At 41.0% G+C, this 25,431-nt stretch overlaps 1 protein-coding gene and 1 long non-coding RNA gene across 2 annotated transcripts; one reads left to right on the top strand and one right to left on the bottom strand.

Annotated features, from left to right (window-relative positions):
* Positions 1-520: 520 nt before the first annotated feature.
* LOC149082189 (uncharacterized) lies at positions 521-1,769 on the top strand. The gene is made up of 2 exons (XR_016193298.1): positions 521-654; positions 1,401-1,769. It is a non-coding gene; the product is annotated as an uncharacterized LOC149082189 (long non-coding RNA).
* Positions 1,770-18,119: 16,350 nt separating this feature from the next.
* On the bottom strand, positions 18,120-19,067 carry LOC149082188 (uncharacterized protein F54H12.2-like). The gene has a single exon (XM_089236749.1). It carries the CDS (start codon positions 19,065-19,067, stop codon positions 18,120-18,122), a length of 948 nt encoding a protein of 315 aa, XP_089092875.1.
* Positions 19,068-25,431: the final 6,364 nt, after the last annotated feature.

The following is a 25,431-nucleotide window of genomic DNA, read 5'->3' as shown; positions in this document are numbered from 1 at the left end:
GTGTATTTTACTATTCTGATGGTAGCATTTATCGGACTGTATGTGTTTTTTTTTTTTTCTCTCTATTAACTTACAAGCACTTCACATCTACACAAACACGCACAAACTTGTCTATAATCCTCTTCATAGCTAGCAAGAGCAGTCTGTAAGTCGCCAGGCAGCCCCTTTGGGCTGGGCAGCGAGGAGAAAAATTAAATTCTGTCTGTTTTAAAGTATATCTGCAACATGACTAATTTTTTAATAAGTATCTCCATATGGTAAGCGTTAAAAGCCAAATTATTATGATTACGTGTCTCATACGCGCGTCAGATTGCGAATAACATAATGGCTATTTATCAATAATTTTGGAAGTTGCGAGAAATCGTCGTCAATAAATGAATAGAACAATCGTTTCGTGTTTACGCGTCTAGAGATATTAATCATTATGATGAAAGTTATGCATTGACAACAGGTGCGACAAACACAATGGTTCGAAAATCATATAAAAAGACTTGCCATTGCATTGCTAAAGCACAACGTTTGTTTTCTCCAGTTCCAGTTTCTTTCCTGATTTTGAAGAAGTGAAGATGGCATCAGCTTCCATGAAGTTCATTGTTGCAGTGGCACTCGTGCAGCTGCTGTGGCACTCGTGCAGGACTCTCAATATAAGAGTTGGTAAGATATCTTTTTTCATTATTACCATTTGAATTGAGTTATATTGACTCTTGTAAACTAATAATTTTACGAAGGTTTCGACAGCTGGCTGATGCGAAGATGAATACAGGAATTAAAATTGAACGGCCTCTGCGGGAAATCGAACCCACGTCCTATCACTTGCCGGGAGAGTGCGTTAGACCATTACGAGGCAACGAAACTCTTTCCTGAAGCTCGTGGGCGGTGAATGGGACCGTGCATGGAAGCTGGTGGTCGGTCACACCTAACTCAGGCCAGAGCTCACATTTGCTGACACTGCCACCAGGTGACGACTTATCCGAAGATGATGTCACTATTCCCGCAGAGGCAGTTGAATTTTCTTTGCTGAATTGATCTTCGCATCAGCCAGCCGTCGAAATCGTCTTACGAATAGCGGAGAGTGACGTCATATTCGGATGAATAAATTTAGTTCGTTTTCTTTGAAATTCAATAAATTTCTTAATCGCAATAAAATTTTCGAATCGAAGAAAGTACTAACTACAATGATTTTCATTATTTAATTTCTTCAACAAAAATATAAAAAACTGTGAAAAATCATTATCGCAGTATTTTGTCGTCAGTAGTATGTCGCAATTTACAACAATTTTCCAGGCCAAAAAATGTTTCAGATAATCACGTAATTAAAAAAATTTACGTAATTATCAAAAATATTCATTTGGTCTCGTATCCTATAGTAATTGTTTCAAAATCAATTTTTCTATTTGCAGATTGCGAATCTCCGACACATGGGAACGCCTTCGCCCCGGGTCAATTTCCAGGCGATTCGAGTATCATCGGTTCTAAGGTTAAAGATTCTAATATTACCAATTCAAAAGTTAAGAACTCTGAAACTAGCGGATCGAATGTTAAGGAGATTCCAGGACGGCCTCGATAAGGAAAGCCACCTTGGAATTCAAGTATTTGAGCGATGGATCACGTGTTCTGATTAATCTCTACTGGTCCATCCAATCCTAAATCCTCAGCTGTTCGAGTCCACTTGTGTCTAATTCAAACACAATTGATTCAAAATTTGTTGAAATATATAAATGTTACTTTAATTGTAATATAAGTATTGAATAAACATTTTCAGAGCATGACATATCGGACTACTTGCGTTATTTTTCAATTTTTGCACTCTATTCCAATGGTTCCCAACCGTGGACCGCAATATGTGTTTCTCGAGGGAATGCGATATTCTAGTGATGGGAAAGGAGCACATATACGACCGCATGAACAAACGCGCCTACTGGGGCCGCGGGGAAGCTTTCTTTCTTTTCTTTCAAACCGAGCAGGTCCATCACCATTTATGGGCGATTTACTACCTAGTGAGTTGTGCCGGAGGTGTAACTGTGTGTGTACCTAACAGTCTGAGTGCATATGTAGTGTTCTGCTTGATTTTTCAGTGCTGCCATCTATATTTCTGAAGTGAAGTGAGTGATGTGTTTCTCGGGAAGCAAACATATGAAGCTCTCAATACACAGGCAATAAAGAGGGTACAGGAGGCAACAACGGGGAACGTTCAGTTACTTCGAAATGGGTAGCGGAGGAGGACAACTCCAAGTAAAGAGTTGGAGCCCCCAAGTAGGTATTTTCCTTAGGCCCCTTTCACTCGGAGCGGACGCGGGTCCGCATACCCTTTCACACGAGCACTAAAGATGCGGGTGTTTCACTCTGCTCAACATCGTCTGACATGTCCTGTATTCTTCGAGACACCGTACTATTTGACAGAGATATTAAGCTCATTATAAGAGCACTTTCTTTTGCAAACATGCATCTGACAGCATATTTTCACCAATAATGTGATTTTTTTCCTCGTCTCGAAGTACGACAGCTAATGTAGTAGGAGGTTTCGGTAGCTTTGGCAGAACACTTTTGGAAGATTCAAAATATGTTTTCACATTTAGGCTGGGACCTGACGACGGCGCGGTTGCACGAGGTTGAGGTTGGGGGGGGGGAGGCATCATCTATAGTTTTATTCTGTCAACGCACAGATACAACTGCAACCGCTGAGCGCGGTATTTTCAACCGAGAAAATCCACATTTTTTGGGACGGTTAGGGTAACCGGAAAGCTGCCATCATGTATTGCAAAGGCTTGAGCTCCCTGGTGACGGTTCGGCTGGACCTGCGGTTGCTGTCTTCCATTGTTTATTAAGTGGTTTGACAAGGAGGGTGATGGGATTTCGGATGCACTGGACAAAGGAATTGCTCTCCTTCTCAGGCTGCCATAAAAAAATGAGAGGAGAAGACAAATTCGAGGAACTGTATGGTGAAGTTCCATGCGACGGAAACTAATTCTTTGTTTGGCGCTTTTGCACTGATAACAATAAAAAAAACCAATGAAGAAAAAATTAAATTTTTCTAACTAGTGAGATTTTTTTGCTTTCCTACATGAGCATACATTGAAACTCGGTTATAATGACATTCATGAACTAACGTGATTACGCTAAAACCGAGATGTATATATGCATTGGATCCCGATTATAACGTTTTAGCAAAAAACCAATTAGTTACCTCTTCCAAAAGAGTACAAATTACCACGGGGCCCAACCATTTATAATAAATTCATAAAAAATTAGAAGTAAAAATAATCAGACATCTGAAGGAATATATTTTTATATTTGCAAATTCTCCATATCAAACTTTTGAAACATTTATTAAAAGCCTAAGTATGAACCGGGGATGAAATACGTCCCTAAGAGCTGCATTGTGTGTTTTGCTTTCATTATTCTGTCTTTTTTGGTATTTATTTTTGTATCGTATATGAATGTGGCTGTCTATCTGTTGTTTTTGCAATGAAAAAAAACCATCTAGGCCAGCGGTTCTCAACCGGTGCTCCGTGTGAACTCCCAAGGGCTCCGCGGCCCTCGAGGAAAATAAAAAAAGAACCAGTAAATTTGAAAAAAATAATTATTAATATTTTTGAATAAAAATAAATCAGTAACTTTGATGAATAAATAAAAAATAGGCCTACGGGGCTCCGCCATAGAAATTGTATACTGGAAAGGGCTCCGTGGGTCAAAAAAGATTGAGAACCGCTGATCTAGGCAAAACGTTGTATGCGGGTAATATAGAAGAGTGCACTAAGACAATTTTCACACCTACCGTTCTTTTCAAGCAGTTTTTAATTTACATACACACACAAAGTCGCAACTAGGGAGAGCGGGTCCACTGTATCGAGTGCTGAACTAGAGGGGGCGCCGACAGGGGCGTAGCCAGAAATTTCGTTCGTGGGGGGGACCACTTTCATTTCGGGGGGGGGGACCAAAGTGACAGAACAATGGATTTGGCCATCTTTTTCCCTTTTTTCGGTAATTTTCTCACATTTCGGGGGGGGGGGACCAGACCCCCAAGTCCCCCCCTCGCTACGCCCTTGGGCGCCGAATTGCCCCTTTAACACCACTCCTTCTAACCTTTATTTATACGGGGACGCCAAAAGCTTGCTAGCTCCAGTCAAAAAAGTATCCAGCTGCGGCCCTGTATGTACCTTAAGCCTTGCAACATACATACTGATGAACAGGGCCACAACGACATGCGTGGTCAGCCGGGCCAAGCACGCATTTTGGCGCCCCCTTTTAATATTGAAGGAGAGATGAAGGGTTAACATTTGCTGTTCTGTCTGGCTCGGAGTTCGGGGGCATCAGTCAGTGCCGTCTTAACGCATGGGTCCACCCGAGCACGGCCCGGGTACCTCAAGATAAGAGGGGCCTCCCAAAAATGAGATAATATTGAAATTTTCAAGGATTTACCATGTAGGGCCTCCTAAAAACCACTTGGCCCGGGGGGGCCCATAATACTGTTAAGACGACCCTGGCACCAGTCCCACCTGCTCGTCTCTAGTTGCGGCCCTGATGCCGTATGTACAGGGTGTTAAGCGGGCCGGGGTAGCAAGTTCAGAGGGGCGGCAAATTTGAGTAATTCGTGGTCAAGAACTTTAAATTATAACGTGAATGGGGGCAGAGCAATTCGAATAGCCAGCACGTGGCGAAGCCATAAATCTGTGTCTGGAAACGGATTTAGTGTGAAGCATGTAAATAATTTCGTATAAGGACATTACGTTCCCTTCGTGTCATCGCATCATCTGGAAAAAATCATCTGATAACTGATCGGGAGAAATGATAAACGAAGAAGTTTTTATGACGTTTTTCGTTACCACGGTTCTTCGTGTTCATCACAACGAATTTACTAATCCTCCGTTGATGGATGTTCTTAGTGTTATTATATAGCGTTATACTGTATCATGTGTGATTGAATAAATTAAAAAAAAAATTACATTAAACGAAAATATCACATGTTCCAGTGGTTGCCAATTTTTTTGTGAGATAATGGCCCTTTGTACCGTATTTCCTTCTCATGCTGCCCCCCCCCATCTTTCCCCAGGACCTTCTACCCCGGGTGGGGCACTGTTTCACTTGTTGGTCGAAAATTGAACTGCAGCTTAATCTCATTATAGCAAACTTCCAAGAGACCGGAGAAATCACTTCAGTAGTATAAAAAGGACAGTTCAAACACAGGGGGAGGCGCGGAGGTGCGCGCCTCACATCCGGCTCCCTCACGCGCCTCACATCCGCTCCATCACACACCTCACATCCGCTCCATCACACACCTCACATCCGCCCCCTCACACGCCTCACATCCGGCCCCTCACACACCTCACATCCGCTCCCTCACGCACCTCACATCCGCCCCCTCACGCGCCTCACATCCGCTCCCTCAATCCTCTTATCACCCTAGCCAATGCACCGCTCCCAACAACGTAGACTTTGATTTTTGAGAAACAATTTCATGCAAGCGGTAAACGCCAACTTGGTGTAACTCGTCACATATTTATTTAAACGCACCGCTGTTGCACTGCAACCACTTCATTTTACTCAACGTTTCGCCTGTTTGAGTACTCTCAGTCTCTACACTCCACAGCTAGCATTACCTGTAAGTAAAGTATTTTCCTTTTTGAATCGTCATGTCTTGTGTGTTAGATATCGAAGGTTTTAGATTGAATTCACGTGAATTGATCGTGAAGGAATCAAGTTTTTCCAATTTGGAATCAAGTGAAACTTATCACACCGTTTATAAACCGCCATTCGACGTACATGATTTATCAGATTGGGAATTAACCCAAGTTTCATGGGTGTATAGGAACATACATAACATAAATTGGTCTAAGGGGTTTAACCCATATGAGATGGTGACGGTTGACATTAACCGAATTAATGAGAACTTCAACACCATCTACGTGAAGGGCGAGGAAAAGGCAAATGTTTTGAAGCGGCAATTCGGCCTTCACTCCTTCACGCTACTGGATTGTCCTAAATCTATTTCAAAGAGTAGGGCTTCATGCCCATATCACCCAAAGCAGAGAGGTCATTGCACTTTAGCCAAAGTTGCTGCATTCAGGGAATGGTTGAACTGCGTTCATTAGCAGGAGAAAAAAAAATTCTTTTAAAGTAATAATAATAAAATATATGCTAGAAACTTTTATGGAGTATAGAGACTGAAATCTAAAAAAAAAAAAAATTCATTTAATTAGCTAAATCCATGGACGTGAATTATCAAGAAAACATTCTGACTTCGCCTGATGACGTCTTCGAAAAGTTGGAAAGAGAAGTTGATTTACCAAATACCACGTCAGCATGCAGCGTATGGAGACCGAGGTGTTTCGTACAGCTTCAGTGGACTTACGTTAACGGCGAAAGAATGGCTTCCAGTGCTCCAAAAAGTACGAGACATAGTTCAATTAGCTACGGAGTGCAAGTTCAACTTCGTCCTCGTAAACAGGTACTCCAATGGTAAGCATCGCATCGGCAGTCATCGAGATGAAGAAGACTCAACTGTTGCCACTATCTCCCTCGGTGCACAACGCAACATCGTCTTCACTCGCTCTGGATTCGAACCCGTGAACTATGTACTGCGGAACAACTCTCTTCTGGTGGTACGCCCGCCCACCAACCAATTTTGGTTCCACAGCATTCCAAGCGATCCCGAAGTTAAAGACGTCCGGATCAGCCTCACGTTTTTCAACATCAACACCAAACGCGCTCGCGATGTTGAAGTCTTCGATACCGTGAAACGTCCGCGAATTGACCCACAACAAGAGAATATTTTCCATGTGCACGACGGTGTCTACCTCTCTGTGAACATTTTCAAAAAGACTCTGCGAGTGCATCTGCGACAATACGAATACAACGAAGAGGGTTATCTAATACCCACCAAGAAAGGAGTCTCAATGAGCCCTTTCGCATTCGAGTCACTGAGAGAATTAATTCCTACGCAACCACGAAAACGATTTTTCTTCACGGTGTGTCAGGATTTATTAGTTTGGTCTAACGGAAGCGAAGTGTCATTCCAACCCATTATGAAAAAGGACGATGGTTCCTACATAACGTGTAAGAACTTTATCTCCATCCGCAGTGAGTATCTCAATACTCTAACTGATTCAAAGTGCTCTTCTTACCTACGCCGTGTAATGTGCACCGACTTCATGCGCGAATGTATGGGGGTGAAAGAACATTTGGTGCAACTGCCTGATCCTGAAACCGAGTTCGCGAAACTTCTGTGTGATAAACTTGAACTATGCATAGGTGAAATAATCGAGTGCGATGGATGTGATATCGAAGCGGGGAGTCAACTCTCTCATGACTGCCTGCAGTTTTCTCACGAGACACGGCTTCTCAAGTATTTCGATCGGGCTTTTGTGAAGATAAATATCAAAGACGTTGCTAAGGACTTTAACGTAGATCCAAAATTTTTACATGGAATAAACGTCGACAAGTTTTTATCAGCGGTAAAGGAAATGTATGTAAAAAAAGACCCGCTGATGTCCTGGTTCACATTCTAAGATTAAATGTATTCTCTATCCTATGTTTGCTCCTCGTTTCGTTCTACGTATTGTTGTGACTTTATTTTTGGCAATGTGTCGTATTGTTATCTGTGTTCAGATGACCCCAACGCGCCTCATATCCTCCCCCTCACGCACCTCAAAAATCCTCACCCTCATTCCTCAAACATACACCCCTCACCGTGTTAGATAAGAGGGTTTAAATACTCGGGGTATACCATGATAACCATCTCACTTTTAGTCGAGTCCACCTCAGTCGTTTTTTTTTTTTCGCTTCGAGTTTCTGCTTTTAACGATGTCGCAGTTTATCAACTTTGGAATTTTGGAACTGGAGTTCCATGATTTAACTGTTGATGATAGAGCATCAACCTTAGCCAACTTCGGCATTTCCGAAAGGGAGTTTGACTTAATTTTTGAGAATTCGGACATGTCTGATGACTTTATGATACCCGAGTTGGAAGATTTTTTTGAAAAAAAAATAATCAATTCATCTGTGTTAAAAGACCGGCAGAGGATTTGAATCCAACGGTAAAGAAGACGAAAGTCACAGTGAGTACTCTTTTTTAAAAAATTTCAGTTCGTGTAATTTTTTAATAACCATAATTTCCGATAATTAAGTTGATAATATAATTCTCCCTCGTCGTGGTTAATTTTCAGTGCTCGTTTTCAGGTATGCAAAGGGGCTGATCGTGCGACCGTAGAGCAACCCCAAAGAATATGTGAGTTCTGTGCGAAGGAGTTTGCTAAACCATGCGACCTCATTCGTCACCGTAAACTCCACACAGGGGAAAAAAAACTTGTCGTGTGGGGAGTGCGGCAAACACTTCTCAAGGAAAGATAACATGCGGAGACATGAACTTACGTGTTCAAGCATCCAACGGGGTGAAGGTGACAGACCCATTAATGCATCTCGCCTTTGTGAGGTTTGCGGAAAAACTTTCCGAAACAAATATCACTTTAACAGGCATGTCAAGCAGCACACAGGTGAAAAGAAATTCGCGTGCAGAAAATGTGGAAGGTATTTCGCACGAGATGACAATAGGAAGAAGCATGAACTTACATGCATCCGTGAAACTCCAGTTGTAGAACAACCTCCTATAGTAGTGGAGCCCCCGCTTGCAGAAGCGGAGGTAGAACCACAACAAGAGACGTTAAATACATTTAGGGTTTTTACGATAGAGCCATCACCAGATAATCAATTTGATTTGATAACATTTTTAAATCATACCCGGGGTCAGCTGCGGGATATTTTGATCCGAGAATTAGAAGAAAGGAAGGGTGTGAAGTTTTATATAGTGGTTAATGTTCTATTTTCGAGTCAAACCGAGTTGGGGGAGATAGAATACGCTGAACCATTTTTTAGATCGAGGGTTGAGGTTCTACTTTCAGAAGATTGGCTTGATGATAAGATAGACACCGCATGCAACAAAATCTTATCCTCATTCGACGAATACATCAAGCGGTTGGGTCTTCGAAAAAGTGTTGAAGTTAGACATTCATGTTGCGTCATATATACCCCTAACGCCGGCCTCATATATTCCTCTTCCTCCATCGATTGCGAAAAAGAAAGCTGTCATCAACATACAGAATGATGATAACAAGTGTTTCCTATGGAGCGTACTGGCCGCATTACATCCACAAACGGAAAACCCGCAGAGAGTGAGTAAATATAAAGATTTTGAATCACAGTTGAATATGCATGGAATAGATTATCCCGTGAAAATTCCACAGATAGAACGCTTCGAAAAACAGAATAACATCTCAGTGAATGTGTATACATTTGAAAAAGAATTGCTTCCACTGAGGGTGAGTGAGAAAAGTGATTCTCCTCAACATGTTGATTTATTATACATGAGTAATGAAACAACAACCCATTATACCCTGATAAAGAGCATGAGTAGGCTGCTTTCAACTCTCACAAAACACGACGGGAAGCGGTTTTACTGTCCGTATTGCCTTCACAGATTTTCGATTGAAGGATTATTAGTTGAACACAGGAAGTACTGCGAATTACACGGTCCACAACGTACGTTCATGCCATAAGGTGACGAGAAATGGTTAAGATTCACAAGTTACCAACATCAACTGAGAGTACCTTTCACGGTGTATGCAGATTTTGAGTGCGTGTTGGAAAAAATCTCTCGGTGTGCACCAGACCCAACGCACTCATCAACCATTAACACAGAGAAGCATACCCCCAGTGGCTTCTGTTACCTAATCGTTGGTCCGGAGAGTAAGCTACACAAACTTCCAGTGGTGTACAGAGGGGAGGACTGTATACCGATGGGCGGGGTGCATGTGTGGTGTAGCAGCAGTAGGTAGAGCCTCCAAAAAATGGCTCGGGGATCCATGATGTTCTTAAGTCAGCCACCTCGTTGGGCAATTTGCCTGTTGTGGCGTTGTATTTGTATGAATTTATGTAATTGAATATTAAAAAACAATAAAGAGACATTAATTTTCATGCTTGAGAAGATATAAATAAAAAGCTGAAATCAATGTCATCGCATGGATATCCAACTCAAAAGGATAGGTCTGACTAATTATTTTATATTTAATTTTTTGTGGGCTTCGTATATCAATATATCAAAAATCAAGAATTCAATTCAGTTTTTTAAATTATTGATGGAACGGAAAAATCCACTAAATTTCCGCATTTCTACAGTTATAATCGGCAATTTTAACATTGGTTTCTATGGAGATCATCCTTTGCCTGACCCTCAAACTGACGCCGATGATGATTCTGACGTCTATTCAAAAAGCCCTATATAATGGGAAGATTGAAAAAGTGCAAACCATTATAAAGGCATAAACTATTTTACATATATACTAACAGCATTGAAGAAGTGGCAAACCATTGTAAGGGTATGTATTGAAACGCACATTGCTAGGGAATCACGATAAGTAGAATAAACAGTCCAAAAGTGATTGTTGAGGCCCAGGAACCAGACCCGTCATTTGGGGCGGGGTCAAGGGGCCCCCTGGCTTTTGAAAATACACTAAAAATGGTGTGTATATATATATATGTGCATAAATAGTAGAAAACCAATGTTTTTTTGTTTTTTTTTTCAAGATAGAGCAAACCGTTGTCGTGGTAAAACCGGTAGCTGTTGTGTTCCCTAGGATGAGGGTTACTCCGGAGCCATCATCAGAACCATCCGCTGATCTTTGGCCTTCCCCCACCCGCAGAGATGATGATGAGTCTTCATCAATAGACTTTTGGCCTCCTCCTCACCAGAGAGATGATGATGATGATGCACGATGGTCACCACCTCATGACGAAGCATCAACGGAGCCATTTCCAAACCACGGGGATCCCTCAAGTCCCGAATTGCCCTCAAACCTTGGATCACCCGGGGATCCCTCAACATCATCGATGCCTGAGATTGAGTATTTAGGCAGGTTGTGGTACTTGTCAGAAAGCGACGACGATTTGAATAAATTTTTTATTCATTTCCAAATGTAGTTTATCAAGAGACGCAATTGTTTTGAATTCAATATTATCTGCGTTTTATTATTCACAAACATTCTAACATCGTATGTTGTGTTACAGTGAGTTAAAAAAAACATTATCACCGAGCTGCTCGGAAACAGTACAGTTCTTTGATATCAGCACGATATGTTCAGAGACAAGTGTCACTACCGTTATCAGCGAGAGAAGAGAAGCCGCGGTTAACAGCCCTCTAAATACACGCAGCTTCACAGAGTCAACCATTTCTTCTTGAACTTCTTGTTTCTTATCAAGTGTTGCGGTAGGCGTATCTTTTGTAAACCATCTAAGAATTCTTTTTCGGCTGGAAGGCTCTTCTTTTTTTGTACACTAACAACTTTCGATATCAAATCGGAAATGTTTGAGTTTTTCATCTTCACACCTTTATATATGAGTCGACCATTCGGCGACCATCGGATGACGTCTGGAAAGTCTTTTAAATAATTCAAAATTTTTCCTGAAAAATGACGGTGAGATTTCGGTATAGTCAGCAACGGGTCCGACAGTTTGTCGAGATCGCGCACTTTCGGTTTTTCTTCTTCCTCTTCAATAAGCGAAGAAAGATTTAACGGCGAGTTATTCTCCAGCGTGGTGTTCCTCTTATTCAGAACTTGTTGATAAAACTTGATCTTAACATCGTCGGGTAGTTTACTGTTTATTATCTTATCCATCTCGCGGTCAAGTTCCGAAAGCTGTGACTCTTTGACAACGTGACGATTTACTCTTTCTTCTGGGACGGTGACCACCATTTTTTTTCGTGAATTCCATATCTTATTAGGTTGGATATGAACCCGATAGCCGCCGGTAATAGAACTTGTAAAAACCCACCCTTTTGTATAAGGACTTCTCTCTTTCTATACAAAGGTACTTTCTTCTCTGCTAATACTCGGAGTGTGTTCTTATATTTTCGAAGTTTCTCCTTCTCCTTGACCGATACCGGAATATTACCGTGCAGCAAGTTCAACGCGCATTCACAAACTGTTTTAACATCTGATTTTGAAAGTCTTTTTAATAATGTCGCACGTTGTTTTTGAGGACATGCGCGTAACAACCTCAACACTTGATGCTTTCTCGTAGACATGACGTTAAATAAGAAGCTCCGCTCATTGCCGCAGTCTTTTAACGTCTCGGTTGATATACGTATTGCACCTGCGTAGGTAACATGTTAGTGCGTAAACGCATTTTTTCATCGGTCTCTTGTCGGAGATCAATCAAGAGGTATGAATAAGCGGATTTCGTAGCATCTGCGTAACTTTCTTGGAGGAACTTAATTTTTGTAGGATACAGCTGTCTACCCAAATGAGTGACTTGGTTCAAATCTCTCCTATTTTTGAACAAAAATATATAATGTGAATTTAGCATAATTTCCCGCAGCCCTTTATGAAAAAAGTTCTGAGTTATAAAAATCACTGATAAATTTCTATGATGACTGTATTTAGTGAATAGTTTAGACATCTTCTGCTCGGACGAAAGCTCAGTCATAACATGGTCAAAAATGAGCAACGCGTTATTAACCCCTCAAAATCATAGTCGTCTCGGAATTCGACATCTTTAATTTCCGCGTGCAGTGGTTGAGATTCACCGTAGAACCATATTATTCGTTCCGGTAATGGTTTTATGAGTTTATCACGGTGTTCAAGCAACCCTTTCAGAAAATACGTTTTTCCGCTGCCGCTAGCTCCGGCACAGACTGCCGTGAACGGGTGGTGTAATGTTAATGGTTCCATTTTGAATAATGACGAGATGCGTACTATGTAAATAAGTTTTATTAGAAAGAAAAATATTTTCTTACAAAATTGAACACGCGCAAATCGTTGGTTACATTGAAGCGGGATACAATCGAATTCATGCTCTCTCCCAGACATTTACAGTGCACGCAATAAATGACGTAATGTCCACAAACTTGTGTATCAGCCGACTGTAGCGCCACATCGTTGTAGTTGAGTCGTTGATATCTTTTCAGGAATTTCGTTATGTTACCTTTCTGGAAATTAGAAGGCGGTCTTCCGAATGAATCGAAGAATTCTGCAGTCATGTTATCGTGGAGATAAATCGCCAACCAGTGTGTTCCGGGTTCAGTGTTAGTATCAGTGTTAACGATCAAAGCTGCTGGATACTTCTGTATTTTCAAGGGTAAAGTATTACTAGCGTAAACATCTGTAAATGTTTTCTTAGTTATCGGGTTTGTTCGAAGAGCACGTCGAATTTGATCGGAATCCATTAGCTTGAGAAATCACACAAGACACTTCTAGACTTTGTAACCTCTATTAGACTCTGAAATTCACCGTAAATGATTACCGAGATGGTTTTGGGTAATGCCTGTGCAAATTTCAGTTCCACACGTAAGTTACCCTGTCGGACTAAGTGTAGGTGTCCGCAGTCACTTCGATCGGGGAGCAGCGAGAAACAAAAGAGGGTATAGCCGTTTTGGAATTCCTGTTGGCTTATATCGATGCCACGATCTTCCTCGATTCTGAATAAGTTGTTGTATGCTCTGACTGTGTTCCCGGTTTCAAAGTTGGGTTCCAGAGGTTTATGAGGCACCGGACGTCCGTCTACGTATACGGAGACAAAGGTGAGGTTTTTTTTTGTTTTTTTTTAAATTATTATATACAAACCTGTGCAAGGCCAGTAGGCTCTAACTCCACAGGTGCATTATTCAAACAATCAATAAAATTGGAAAGAGACGGCAGGGAACATCAGTACACATTCATACACACGAATATATACAAAGAGAAAAATTCATAAAAGATGACGCCAATAAAAAAATAAAAAAAAAATCCCCGAACACAAAACAACAATAAAATAAACATGTTTACACAATAAAATTCAATATATAAATCAGAAAAAAAAAATACATGTATATATATATATATATATTTAAAAAAAACACAAAAAATAAATAAATAAACAAATAAAAAATCATCACATGTAATTCCAAATTGAAATAATCAATAGAACTGATGGAAAAAAAAAAGTTATATAAATAAAACAAGCATATATGCACCAATAAAACCCGACATGAACTAAAATGCATAGCACATTAAAAATGTTGAAAGATCAGAAGCGTTGAGAGAGTGACAGAATCTGTGATATGTAGATGAACATACGAGATCTGGTGGTAATTTGTTCCATACTCTTCCAACTCGGCATCGGAAGTTATAAAATTTAGCATTGTTCCTGGCAGTTGGAATTTTTATTTGTAATGAATGTCTTCTCAGTGATGGTCTGGGATTGATTTCAAAAAATGGAGTTGACTGACCCGTATATACTAAGTTGTGTACAAGTTTGAAGCACAGCTTTAAGTCGGCTTCAAGGCGACGCCATTCTAAAGAGTGGACGCCGAGACATCTCAGCCTTTCCTCGTATGGGCGATGACGCAGACTGCAAAACTGTTTGGTAAATGACTTCTGGACCTTTTCGATGAATTTTATATCTTTCACTTTGTACGGAGACCATATTTGCGAACAATACTCCAGGATTGGGCGTATAAAAACGGTAAATGCGTGCATGAGTGTAGCGGTATCACATTTTCCATACGCCTTCCGTAGGACATAAGAAGCGCGTCTCGCTTTACACACTATATTCGAATAATGTAAGTCGAAATTTCTGGTATTGCAAATGGTGATCCCCAAGTCAGTGTAGGAAGTGAACCTCTGGAGCTCTTCGCCACCCATCGAGTAGCTTGGACTCATTCTGTATCCCCCTATGTGCATGACACCACTTTTGTTAACGGAAATTGGAAGACGATTGACCACAGTCCAGTTGTGGAGACGTTGGCAGGCAGAATTAAGCTCTGTGTGTTCAGACGTGGGAAAAAACAGTTTAACATCATCAGCATATTGTACTAGTGGAATTGGATGAGTGTAAAAAGCAATGTCATACGTGAATAGTACAAACAACAGTGGACCCAACACAGAGCCCTGAACTACACCGCTAGATACGCATTTTTTCCCAGAGAGGCAATCTTCAACACGAAACTGAAAAGTTCTAGAGCCCAGATATGACTGCAGTATTCGGCACATCTTTTCTGGCACACCCAAGTTCAATAGCTTTGTGATTAGAAGAGAGCGGTCTATTTTATCGAATGCTTTGTGAAAATCAATAAACAATATATTATTTTCGGTTTTTTTCTTTAACAGCATTTGTCCAATAGTGGCAAATTAGTTGTTGGATTAATAGTGATCGACCAGGAACAAAACCAAATTGATTAGATGGTATAAACCCTGAATTGATAGCAAATGTAAGAAGTTTTTGGACCAGACATCTTTCGAATATTTTAGAAGAAATATCAGTCAATGATACCGGGCGATAGTTTTGAGGATCAGAACATTTGCCTTTATTTTTGAAAATAGGACGAACTATGGCATTCCTCCAGGAATTGGGTATCATACCAAAGTCATAAAAATACTGGAACGCTGCACTCAGGAAATAAGATGCCTCGTCTCGTAAGGCCCTGTAGAAGCTACCGGGGATACCATCAGGCCCAGTAGAAGAGCGAGAAGGCAGAGCATCTATTAAAGAAGCGATACCTCTAGCATCAAACATATCGATGAATTGGGAATGGTCTTGCATAAGGCCGCCATCAAAATGAACTTCTGTCGCGAACGGTAACAAGTAAGCGTCTGAAAATATGTCCGCAAATATATCAGCCTTAGATTGACTGTCAGTAATTATAGCTCCATCTACAACAAGGGATGATATAGATGCAGCCGAACGTAGTTTCCGTCGAGCGTCTTTGTAGAAGGCAGTACGATTATTATTGCCACAAATCGAACGGAGGTGTGCACTCTCGCTTGATGCAACGTACGCATTGTATTCCTGAGCCATGGCACAATATATTCGTTTGTTTAGAACACTCGGATACCTCCTCAAATTGCGCCAAGCAATCAGTTTCCTCTTACCGATTAGTCGCAGTCTTTTATTTGCCACGTTGTTAGTTTTAATGACATACGAGTAATATACCTCCAACAATTCAAAAAGAAAGTTTGAAATGCATCGAGGGGAGACATGCGCTTTTCCCGGATAGAACCAAAGAGATCATGTAGTAATAGAGAAAGAGCGTCATAATCCGCACTCCTAAAGTCATGTTTAGCCAAGCCTGAATAATTATTGGCTATTAAATTAGGCAGTCGAAAGAGAAATGGTATATGCGGTGGGTTGTCACTATTGCAGAAGGGTGGCAATGATCGTATGTCGATTATAAATTCGGGAACAGTGCACAAAAGAAGATCCAAGAAATTCTCTCCCTTAGTGGGAAAGTCAACAAGTTGATTGAATCCCAAGTCTGCAATAGAGACAAGAAAGAATCCGTCAGTTGCATGTGTAGATATGAGGTGGTATGAATCCCATTTTATGTTTCTCATATTCAGGTCGCCGGCCAATACGATGGGATATCTAACTGTACAATATAGTCTGAGAGCATCGAAAAAACAATGTAAATGTCCGGCATCGGAAGATTTGTCCGGAGGAATATAAGCACAGATCACGCGCACACACTAAATACCGACTTTAATGTCCACAGCTATTATTTCGATTTCAGCATTATTTGTATCAGTTCTCGCCATAACAGCAGACGGATTCAAATTATTTTTTGCGAATATGCAGACACCACCTCCAGGAGCGAACAATCTATCAGATCTAAACACGTCGTATCCCCGCGGGCATAGCAGGGAATCGGGTAGACTTGGGGACAGACATGATTCGGATACGCATATAAGAGAGGGATCATAAGTTTCGAAAAATGAATGCAAAGTATACAGTTCATTGCAGAGACTGCGGGGATTCAAAAAGATTCCAAACACATCACATGGTCCTTTAGGTGGATCCGGATATCCCAGTGATCTTCCTAGTCACTCTGGGCCGTTAGAGACCTCTCTAGTAGAAGAGTCGTCATTTGTAGCTTGTTGTCCAGACGAATCCTCTAGAATAAATCTCGGAATTCCAAAAAATTCTCTTATATGAATTCCAACTGGCCAATGAGATGGATCACTTAAGATATTATAGTTCTCTTCAGCACTAGTCAAGACAAAAGAAGCGTAATGCATAAAGTTCTTCGTGTTCAACTTCACGCACTCAAACTCGAATTGAGTATTCTGGAATAGCCCGCGTACGTCCGATACTGAAGTCTCAACATCAAACCTATTCACCAATAATCGCCTTTTACGAAGAGCTGGCACTACACGTATCTGCGACGATACAGCCTGGCCAACTCTGATGTTATGTCGACGACCATTTGGCGCTGTTTCTGCCAATCTCTGCTCATCCCTGCGATGTAATCGAGCTGGGTCTATGGGACGATTAACCTCACGCATGGTATCCCGCTCTGACGTTTCACCATTATTTGGATGAGTCTGAGTCAACACTTGGGCAAATGAAACTGAAGCTGCAAGAGATTTAGGTGTTGATTCCGATTGGATTGGTTTTATCGATGTATTCACAGAGGGGCGGAGAGTGCTCGACAAGGCAGAAATATCCGACTGCATCTTTGGAATAATTTGAGTGAGACTTTCCAGTTTGCTGAAACGCTCTTCAAATTTCTGAAAATTATTTACGATGAGATTTGATAAACTACTAAACTCTTGACCAGCAGAAGAAAAATTAGGGCTTACACTCGTAGTTCCCGAACGTCTATTCGAAGCGACGTGAGCATCCTCAAATAACTTCGAGACCTGAGATTTCAAATCCAAAAATCGTTGTCTCTCCGATGCCCTCACAGATTTCCTGTCACAAACTCCCGTAAAAATTTCGAACATTTCATCTAAGCTTTTGTAAAACTCTCCATTAAAAACATTGCCTCCGGAGGACGATAGAGGGCGTTCATCAGGCATTCCTATCAGAAAAAACTGCTCTGATACATATGAATAATAATTTCGAGCTTCTGACTACGACGGCTGTGACTGCATCAAATACAACCAGCACTGTTTGTTTACACCGCCATGTTTATGGGCGGTTCAATTAAACTTCAAAAAATCCAGAAACGAAATTCAGTCGTGGTTCTATTTAAAACAAAAATGTCATGAACTCGGCATTCACCCCTTCCGATAAGAGAATATAACAAAATCTCCCCGAACAACGCTGATAATTATGAAAAATACTATGTAACTTACAGAGCTCCAACGAACACGTCAAGCACACTTCCCAAGCCACACCTGAATGTAATGCTTGAAATCGAACGGGTTACTTGTAAAGGTACCATTGAATGCTTCGTTATCCACTAAACCAATTGTAACTCGACGCGGCATTGCACCGAGGTACATATTATCTTGCACGAATGACATGCTACCCTGAGCCACTGAATAGACTTTTGTGAAAACCCTATCGATGGGGTATTTGGCTGTGGTCTTCCCTAAAGCTTTTGCATGTCCGATGGCAACGGCGGGACTAACCCTTACTTTTCTTACGAAGAGGCTGGCATGTTCAATGATGATGTCATAATTGCTAGTTGCTGCGATTAGGAAGAACGAAGGTTTAGAACGCACTAGACGGACTTTCAAATCCACCAAATTGAGTAACAGTCTTTGTTGGAAGAATAAAGAGCAGTGAATTCTTCCCATCATATCGTAAGATCGACTGTTTGCGATTTTTTTGGTTCTCTTCTTCATACCATCATTATTTGTTGCGTCGACCATATGTCCCGCGGTGTCCTTGTGATAGCCTTTCATGGTGAGCGGTCCAATCTTCGCATCTCGACCGTAGTTTAATAAGGTTTCTATGTATGCTCGATACGGATAGGTGTGAGACGAATTCGTGATGTTCCTCCCGTTTAGAGATACATCAACCTGAGAGAAGAGAGAATGTAGCGAGAGGTTAACGAGAGAGACCGGATCTTTATCCGGTAGAGGATTACCATCTTTCGTAACTTCCAACTTGATATACAGTTGTGTAGCTGATAAGTCGATGTAATCTTCAGTGCTTCCAGCAATAATAAACTCCAGCGGACCGTCTCTGATGCCTGAGAGCGGGAGAAATTCGATCCATTCACCTCCTTCAATAGCGGTTTGCGTGGGAGGTAAAGCAAACAAGTCCACTTCGCTTTTCAAGCACTCGGGTGAGTTTGTCATGATTAGAGTCATCTTTTCAATCAAAAATATCGTGTGTTGTTACTTTCCTCGCTTTCTTGTGAATGACGTTTCTCCTCGCTAAACGCTTTCTTTTATGACCTCCAAGCATTTTCTTTACCTTTGTTGACGCTTTGTCGCTCAGCGAACGACCCGCTTCTTTGGCTCTTTCCAGTGCTGCCGTTTTCGCATCTCTACCTTGCACGACATCGTTCGCAAAATCGACCCCGGATTTCAGAACCTGTCGACCTAAAACTTTTGCTCCTCTTTTCAGTAGCGGCATAGCAGATCGGAATAAGGAGCTGAAAATGGATCCAAAACCATAACCTCGTTGTAGTGGTATACCCTGATAATATCCAAGTCCTTGACCTGCCTGGTTGACGTAATAATCGGTAACGCTGGTTATACAGCAGCGGTATGGTTGATACGACATGTTTATAAATGTTTCAGTCTAAAGTGTAGTTTAACCTTCCCACTTTCAAATGACACGAGATGACCTGTATGTGTCCTTATATGAACGTGAACTGTTTCAAAACTCCTTCGGGCTAAAGGGATGTAGTGACCTCTCTCGAATGCAGCATTGACGATGTCGCCATCATGTCCTTCGGTTTTCACGATTCTTAGTAATGGGGCGAAGGTGTTGCCAACAATCTGCGGTTCTACTATATCACAATAAACGTACAACAGATGAAAGTCCAGTTTCGGATCAGCCGTGAAAGGTCCTTCGGTCACCATTCCCTTATATTCACCGGGTTCAAAACCTAGGTTCTCTGTTATCCCTGTATGCAGAATTAACTTGACACTTTTCCTAGTAAACACCTTTACTTTTTTCGTGGTTTTGTTGAAAGTCAAATCAATGTCTTCCTTTCTAAAATTTCTCGTTATCGCCTTAATGAGGTCATCGGTAGTCTCGTAGAAACCGCAAGGAATGACACCTTTATTTAACTTACCATCTCCAGAATCAAATTCAAAGCTGTTAGACCGTTCCGTTATGTTGTGGAAAGAATGGGGAAATATCAGCTCCGAGAGAGCTACTTCCATGTTAGACTCGAGTTCCAATGCATTCGGGAGCTTTACGGTGAAGTTTGAGAGAGTATTATCGGGGAAAAAATTCATGCTAGCATCGCGGGGCAACGTGAGGTAGAAAGAAGACATGTCGATGTAATGAATCCAGATCATCGCGGAGTGGGGTATTTATAGCTCAATCCACATGTTAAATTTGTCACCGTAATGTTGAAATTTAACAAGATGTTCCGTTTTCCCATTCCGCTTTCTTTTCCTCAACACTTTTTCAATGGGGAACGTCTCATCCAATTTCACCTTCACCAACTCATCTGTATAAAAAGTCCCTTTAATTTCTTCACCCATTAAATCTTTCAACTTATATACGGGTACCTCTCTCTCGATACATTTATCCACTACGAAAATTTCATGGGAAAAATTAGACTCGTAACCTTTTTCGAATGGGTGTTTCGAGCGGGTAATGCGAACGTGGTCGCCAACTTGAAATTTTTGGTAAAATTTTTTCCTATTCTTTCGCATGTATAGGTTCTCCCATACCAACTTCTCGTTTTCTTTATCTACTTCCGAAGGGGTCATCTTTATGCTGCTATGGGGAGTGTTATTATAACTAAATATTAAGTCCGGTAAAACGTGGATAGATCAACACGTGCTCTTCGCTGTGAAGTGCCGCCACATCTTAGATTTCTGGGTTCGGTTGAATCTCTCGACAATGACAGCCTTCACGTCATCGTTCTCAGTCGTGAAGAATTTTACGCCCTTCTCTTTCAGAAACTTCTGGAAAATCTTGTTTTTGAATTCGGTGCCTTTATCGGTCTGTAACACTTGCGGTTGTCTTTCCTGGAATATTTCCTGAAACGCTTCCACGACAGCCCTCCCCGTTTTATCTCTCAGCGGGATAGCACAAGCATATTTTGAGAATACATCGATACAAGTCAGGATGTATCGCTGACCACCGTTGAATTTCTCTAGATTTCTCATGTCCACCAGATCGGCTTGAAACTGTTGGTCGATGGCACCTACCAAAATGGGATTCCTGGTAAATTTTTTCCTTCTCTGGCGGTGAAGAGTGTAAGACTTTTCTCCTTCCAACCACTTTCTTATTTTTTCTCGTGTCACCTGTCTTTTCAACGCTCTGTACAACGCATCCACTCCACCGTAACTTCCGACACTCCTCGGATTTTGATAAATATTCTCCATCGATTGGAGGGAGACAACGTTCAGCTGATGAGGGTTGGGTGAATGAAGTTTGGATGAAGTTCACGGTGAGGGAGCGGATATGAGGCGTGTGAGGAAGTGGATGTGAGGCGCGTGAGGGACCGGATGCGAGGCGCGTGAGGGGCCGGATGTGAGGCGCGCGAGGGGCCGGATGTGAGGCGCGTGATGGAGCGGATGTGAGGTGTGTGAGAGGGCCGGATGTGAGGCGCGCGCCTCCCCCTGTGTTTGAACTGTCCTTTTTATACTACTGAGAGCATTTAAGATTTTCGTTGTTGGGTTTTTTTTTCTTGAATTTTAACTTCAACAACGTGCATTTTTTCAAAAATCACTGAAATTTATCCTACTTTGTGCCATAAAATTTCTTTAAATCATTTTAATAAAAACTCTCTTGTTAAAATATGTAACACCTTAGTGTTGAAAAACATGCGAAGTTCAAAGACATTTGAAAAAATGCTGTTCGAAGAAATGTTAGTTTTCTTGTGTGACAAAAACTCAGGTTTAAAAAAAGAGCATTTTATTGGGAAACATCAGTATATACAGGGTTATAACTATCGACCTCCCAATAATTACGAACGTGATTCTTTGTGGAAAACTAATATGAAAGAGTACTTTCAGTTTTTTATTTGACAAATGCCCCATGACATTTATGCCCCAAATAATTAGTTTTAAAATTTTATGACGTCACTTCACAATCATGATCGGAGATAATGGGTGCATAGGGCATTGCTTCCCCCCAGTGTCAGAGGGGGAGTCAACTGATCTAATGCCCTGCAACAAGAATGAACGTGCTCCCCCCTGACGTTCAAGTCTACCTCGCCTCGCCTATGTTCATAATCCTGCCAAATTCACCGAACGTACACCAAACGTATAACTTGGTGGTTTTGAAGGTATTAAAATTCTACTAGATCTATATAAGAAAATCGAGGAAGCGAAGACCAGTTTTTTCCCTTTCTCGTGTGTGTTACACTTCTCAAAGTTTTGTGTGATTGTTATTACGATTTCCTCAGATTAGTTTGTGAGTTCATCCGTGAGCTCAAAAAAAAAAAAAAAAAAAACCGACTGCCCCAAAAATTCTGAAATTTTGCAGAGTGTTTATAAATATGTTTGTAAAATGAACCTCAGATTTTTAGAAATAACCCAAGGAGTGTTGTATTTTTAAAAATGTTGAATTCAGAGTTTTGAAATTTATAATTTTTTTCAGGCAAGGCAGTAGATGGTGGGGTATCGGACTTGATGGTTGACAGTGGTACGGCCCCCTCGGTAAATATTGAAGTTAACAGTGTACTTGCTCCACCTGGTCCCCCGGTGGAATCGCGGAATCTGTGCATGGGGATGCTGGTGGCTTTTGGCCGGTCACGTACAAAAAACGCATCGCGGCTTTTGATTGTAATTGTGCAATAAAATTTACTTGATTGACCCAATATGCTTGATGAATCGATCACAGTTACAGCAGGCCTAAATGAAGCCTAAGAAATACATTTTAAAGTTTTCACGACATCTCATTTATGTTATGATTGTGTGTATGTGTGTGCATGAAACAATACTAAAAACCATATTTAGAAAAAAAGCAGCAAAAAGGTGGCTTTCATTTTGAAAATTGAGAGTTAATATGTGCAGCGCGCGAATTTTAAATGAAATGTAAGCGCATCTCGAAAGGGTGGCAAAATTAGTAGTTGCTAGGTTGGCGAGAGCCGTCCGTCTCTGCTAGAAGGAGCACGAAGCAACAGCCCCCTTATAATACACCCAAATTATAATACACACAAATGAAAATTTATCTGAAAAAGTGACCAAATGATCTAGGCTGGAATAAATTTCGAAGTCATATCTCTCTCTCTCAGAATATTTCTCATAAAAATCAAAAGTATATTAACTTTTCAGTGCGATTATATGTAAAAATAAATTGCAGAGTCACAAGGAAATTAAAAATCCTCATTGCAACTTGTAGAAATCGGTATGAAAATGTGACTCTCTAAAGTAATCAATAGAAAATATCCAAAAACCACTGATTATTTTGAGTATGCCAATTGGTAACATTAGTTAGATAATCTGTATCTAATAAGAAGTTTCTGATCGAATCGGTGTTATTATTTTACTGTTTACATCAGTGAAACCTTCGTTAAGCTACCATTTTTACATCCTTCATTGAAGCTTTTCACACGTAACAATTTCGATGAAAGTTTAAAATTGCTCAAAACATTGTGCTGTTTATTGATCAACGTGTGGTCGCGCAGTAAACACTGCACTGTATGCACCTTTCCTCAAAAGTTTCCACATATCAGTGGAGAGCAATTTACCACATTTTGGTGAAAAAGTGCTGATTTATTTACAAAAATTCATATAAATCTCATTTGGCTAACGCCCTACAAATCTGGTAATAAATTTGCCAACATAGTGGACGCAATTACACGTAATAACAAGGTTATAATGTCACACTACACGGAGAGAAAAAGCGTCAATCGTGAAAGAAGAAGGCCGAACTTGGCTTCTCTCTCTCTCTAACGGAATGGAATATTTCAGTTGATTTTCAAGTTTCGTTCGGTGTTTGCAGCGTAACTGACCTTTAGAAAAATGACCAAAATATCAAAAGCGAGTTATAACTCACTTAATATTCGTCCGATCAAAAAACGAAAGGAAAACTTTTCGATATTCGTTTTCCACAAGGGATCACGTGTGTAATTATTGGGCGGTCGATAATTACCACCCTGTATAATGCCAGCAATTTATATTAAAATATATTTAAAATATACATATAGGCTACTTTTAATACAGTTAGAACAAAAACTAGAACACAGAGAGACGCAGAAAATTTTATAGTATTTAAAAACTGAAAAATTCTAAAATGTGTTTTTTATAAGATTTGCGTGCACCACCCCTTAATTACACTCATGTCAATAAATTGAGGATAATGCCAGCCTCGGCAAATAAACGTTCAGAAACAAAACAAACGTTACTTATTCATAAAGCACATTTATTAAAAAAAAGGTAAAGAACAAAAACGATGGTGTATGTATGATACCATTCATAAAAACTACGATTTTTGCTCCCTGGAGCAATTGTAAAAAATATCTCCTTTACAAAAACTTACTATTACATGGTTGGTATGATGGTTAATACATTGTATGTCTCCCATCCAATGAAATACAGTCCGTACAACGCCTAGGCATGCTGAGTATCAAATTATCGATCTGATCTTGGGGAAGATCACTCCACTCAGCAAGCAATGCTCTCCGAAGTTCCGGTACACATGTAGGAGGTGGTTGACGGGCTGCAACTCGTCGGCCAAGCATGTCCCACACATGCTCTATCGGATTCAAGTCAGGTGAGAATGCTGGCCATTCCATACGGATTATATCCTCAGATTCAGATTCAAGGCATTCGTTTACGATGTTTGCTCGGTGAAAAACGGGCGATTATGTCATCCATAAACACAAATTCTGCGCCTATGGCACCCCTAAACAAACGTACATGTTGTTCCAGAATGATGTCCCGATAAATTTGGGCTTTCATGGTTCCGGTTTGAACATGCAGATCTGTTCTGAAACCCAGTAAAATTCCAACCCAAACGAGCAATGCTGCACCACCGTAACGGTGTCGTTCAATGATGTTGTCTTGGTGGTAACGGGTAATTGGCGTTCTCCATATGAAAGTCCGACGTGAATCAGACTGCAAGCTAAACCTGGACTCGTCGGAAAACATCACACAAGCCCACTGTGACGATGTCCACATTGCATGTTCTCTACTCCAGGCTAATCGCTGCCGACAGGGAGTTGCCGTGAGCGGAACACATCTGACAGGCCTGCGAGCATATAGACCAATATCTCCCAAACGTCTGTACACGGTTTGCCTTGAAACTGTGGTACCCGTGGCTGCAAATAGCTGACGAGACAGGTCGGATGCTGTGCTCCGTCAGCTTCTTTTGGCAGTTACTGCCAAACACCGGTCTTCATTCGGCGTTGTAACTCGGGGGTGACCTGTACTGACATTTCCGTTATCTTGGAATCGTTGCCAAAGCCTAGAGATGACACTTTGGGCAATTCCAAGTTCCTCGGATACTTCCATCTGAGTACGCCCACATTCCAGGCGGAGGATAATTCTACCACGTAAAAAATCATCCACATGCGTCCTCTGTGTCATAACTTAT

Source organism: Pholcus phalangioides, unplaced genomic scaffold (assembly GCF_987345545.1).
Source record: "Pholcus phalangioides strain wild (caught in Gottingen) unplaced genomic scaffold, Ppha-v1.0 ptg000009l_1, whole genome shotgun sequence".
NCBI classification, from domain to species: Eukaryota; Metazoa; Arthropoda; class Arachnida; order Araneae; family Pholcidae; genus Pholcus; species Pholcus phalangioides.
This window is presented reverse-complemented; position numbering and strand designations above follow the sequence as displayed.

Bases quoted from the DNA above. Each gene is read 5' to 3' on its own strand.
- LOC149082188 (XM_089236749.1), bottom strand. From the start codon at position 19,067: ATGACTCTAATCATGACAAACTCACCCGAGTGCTTGAAAAGCGAAGTG.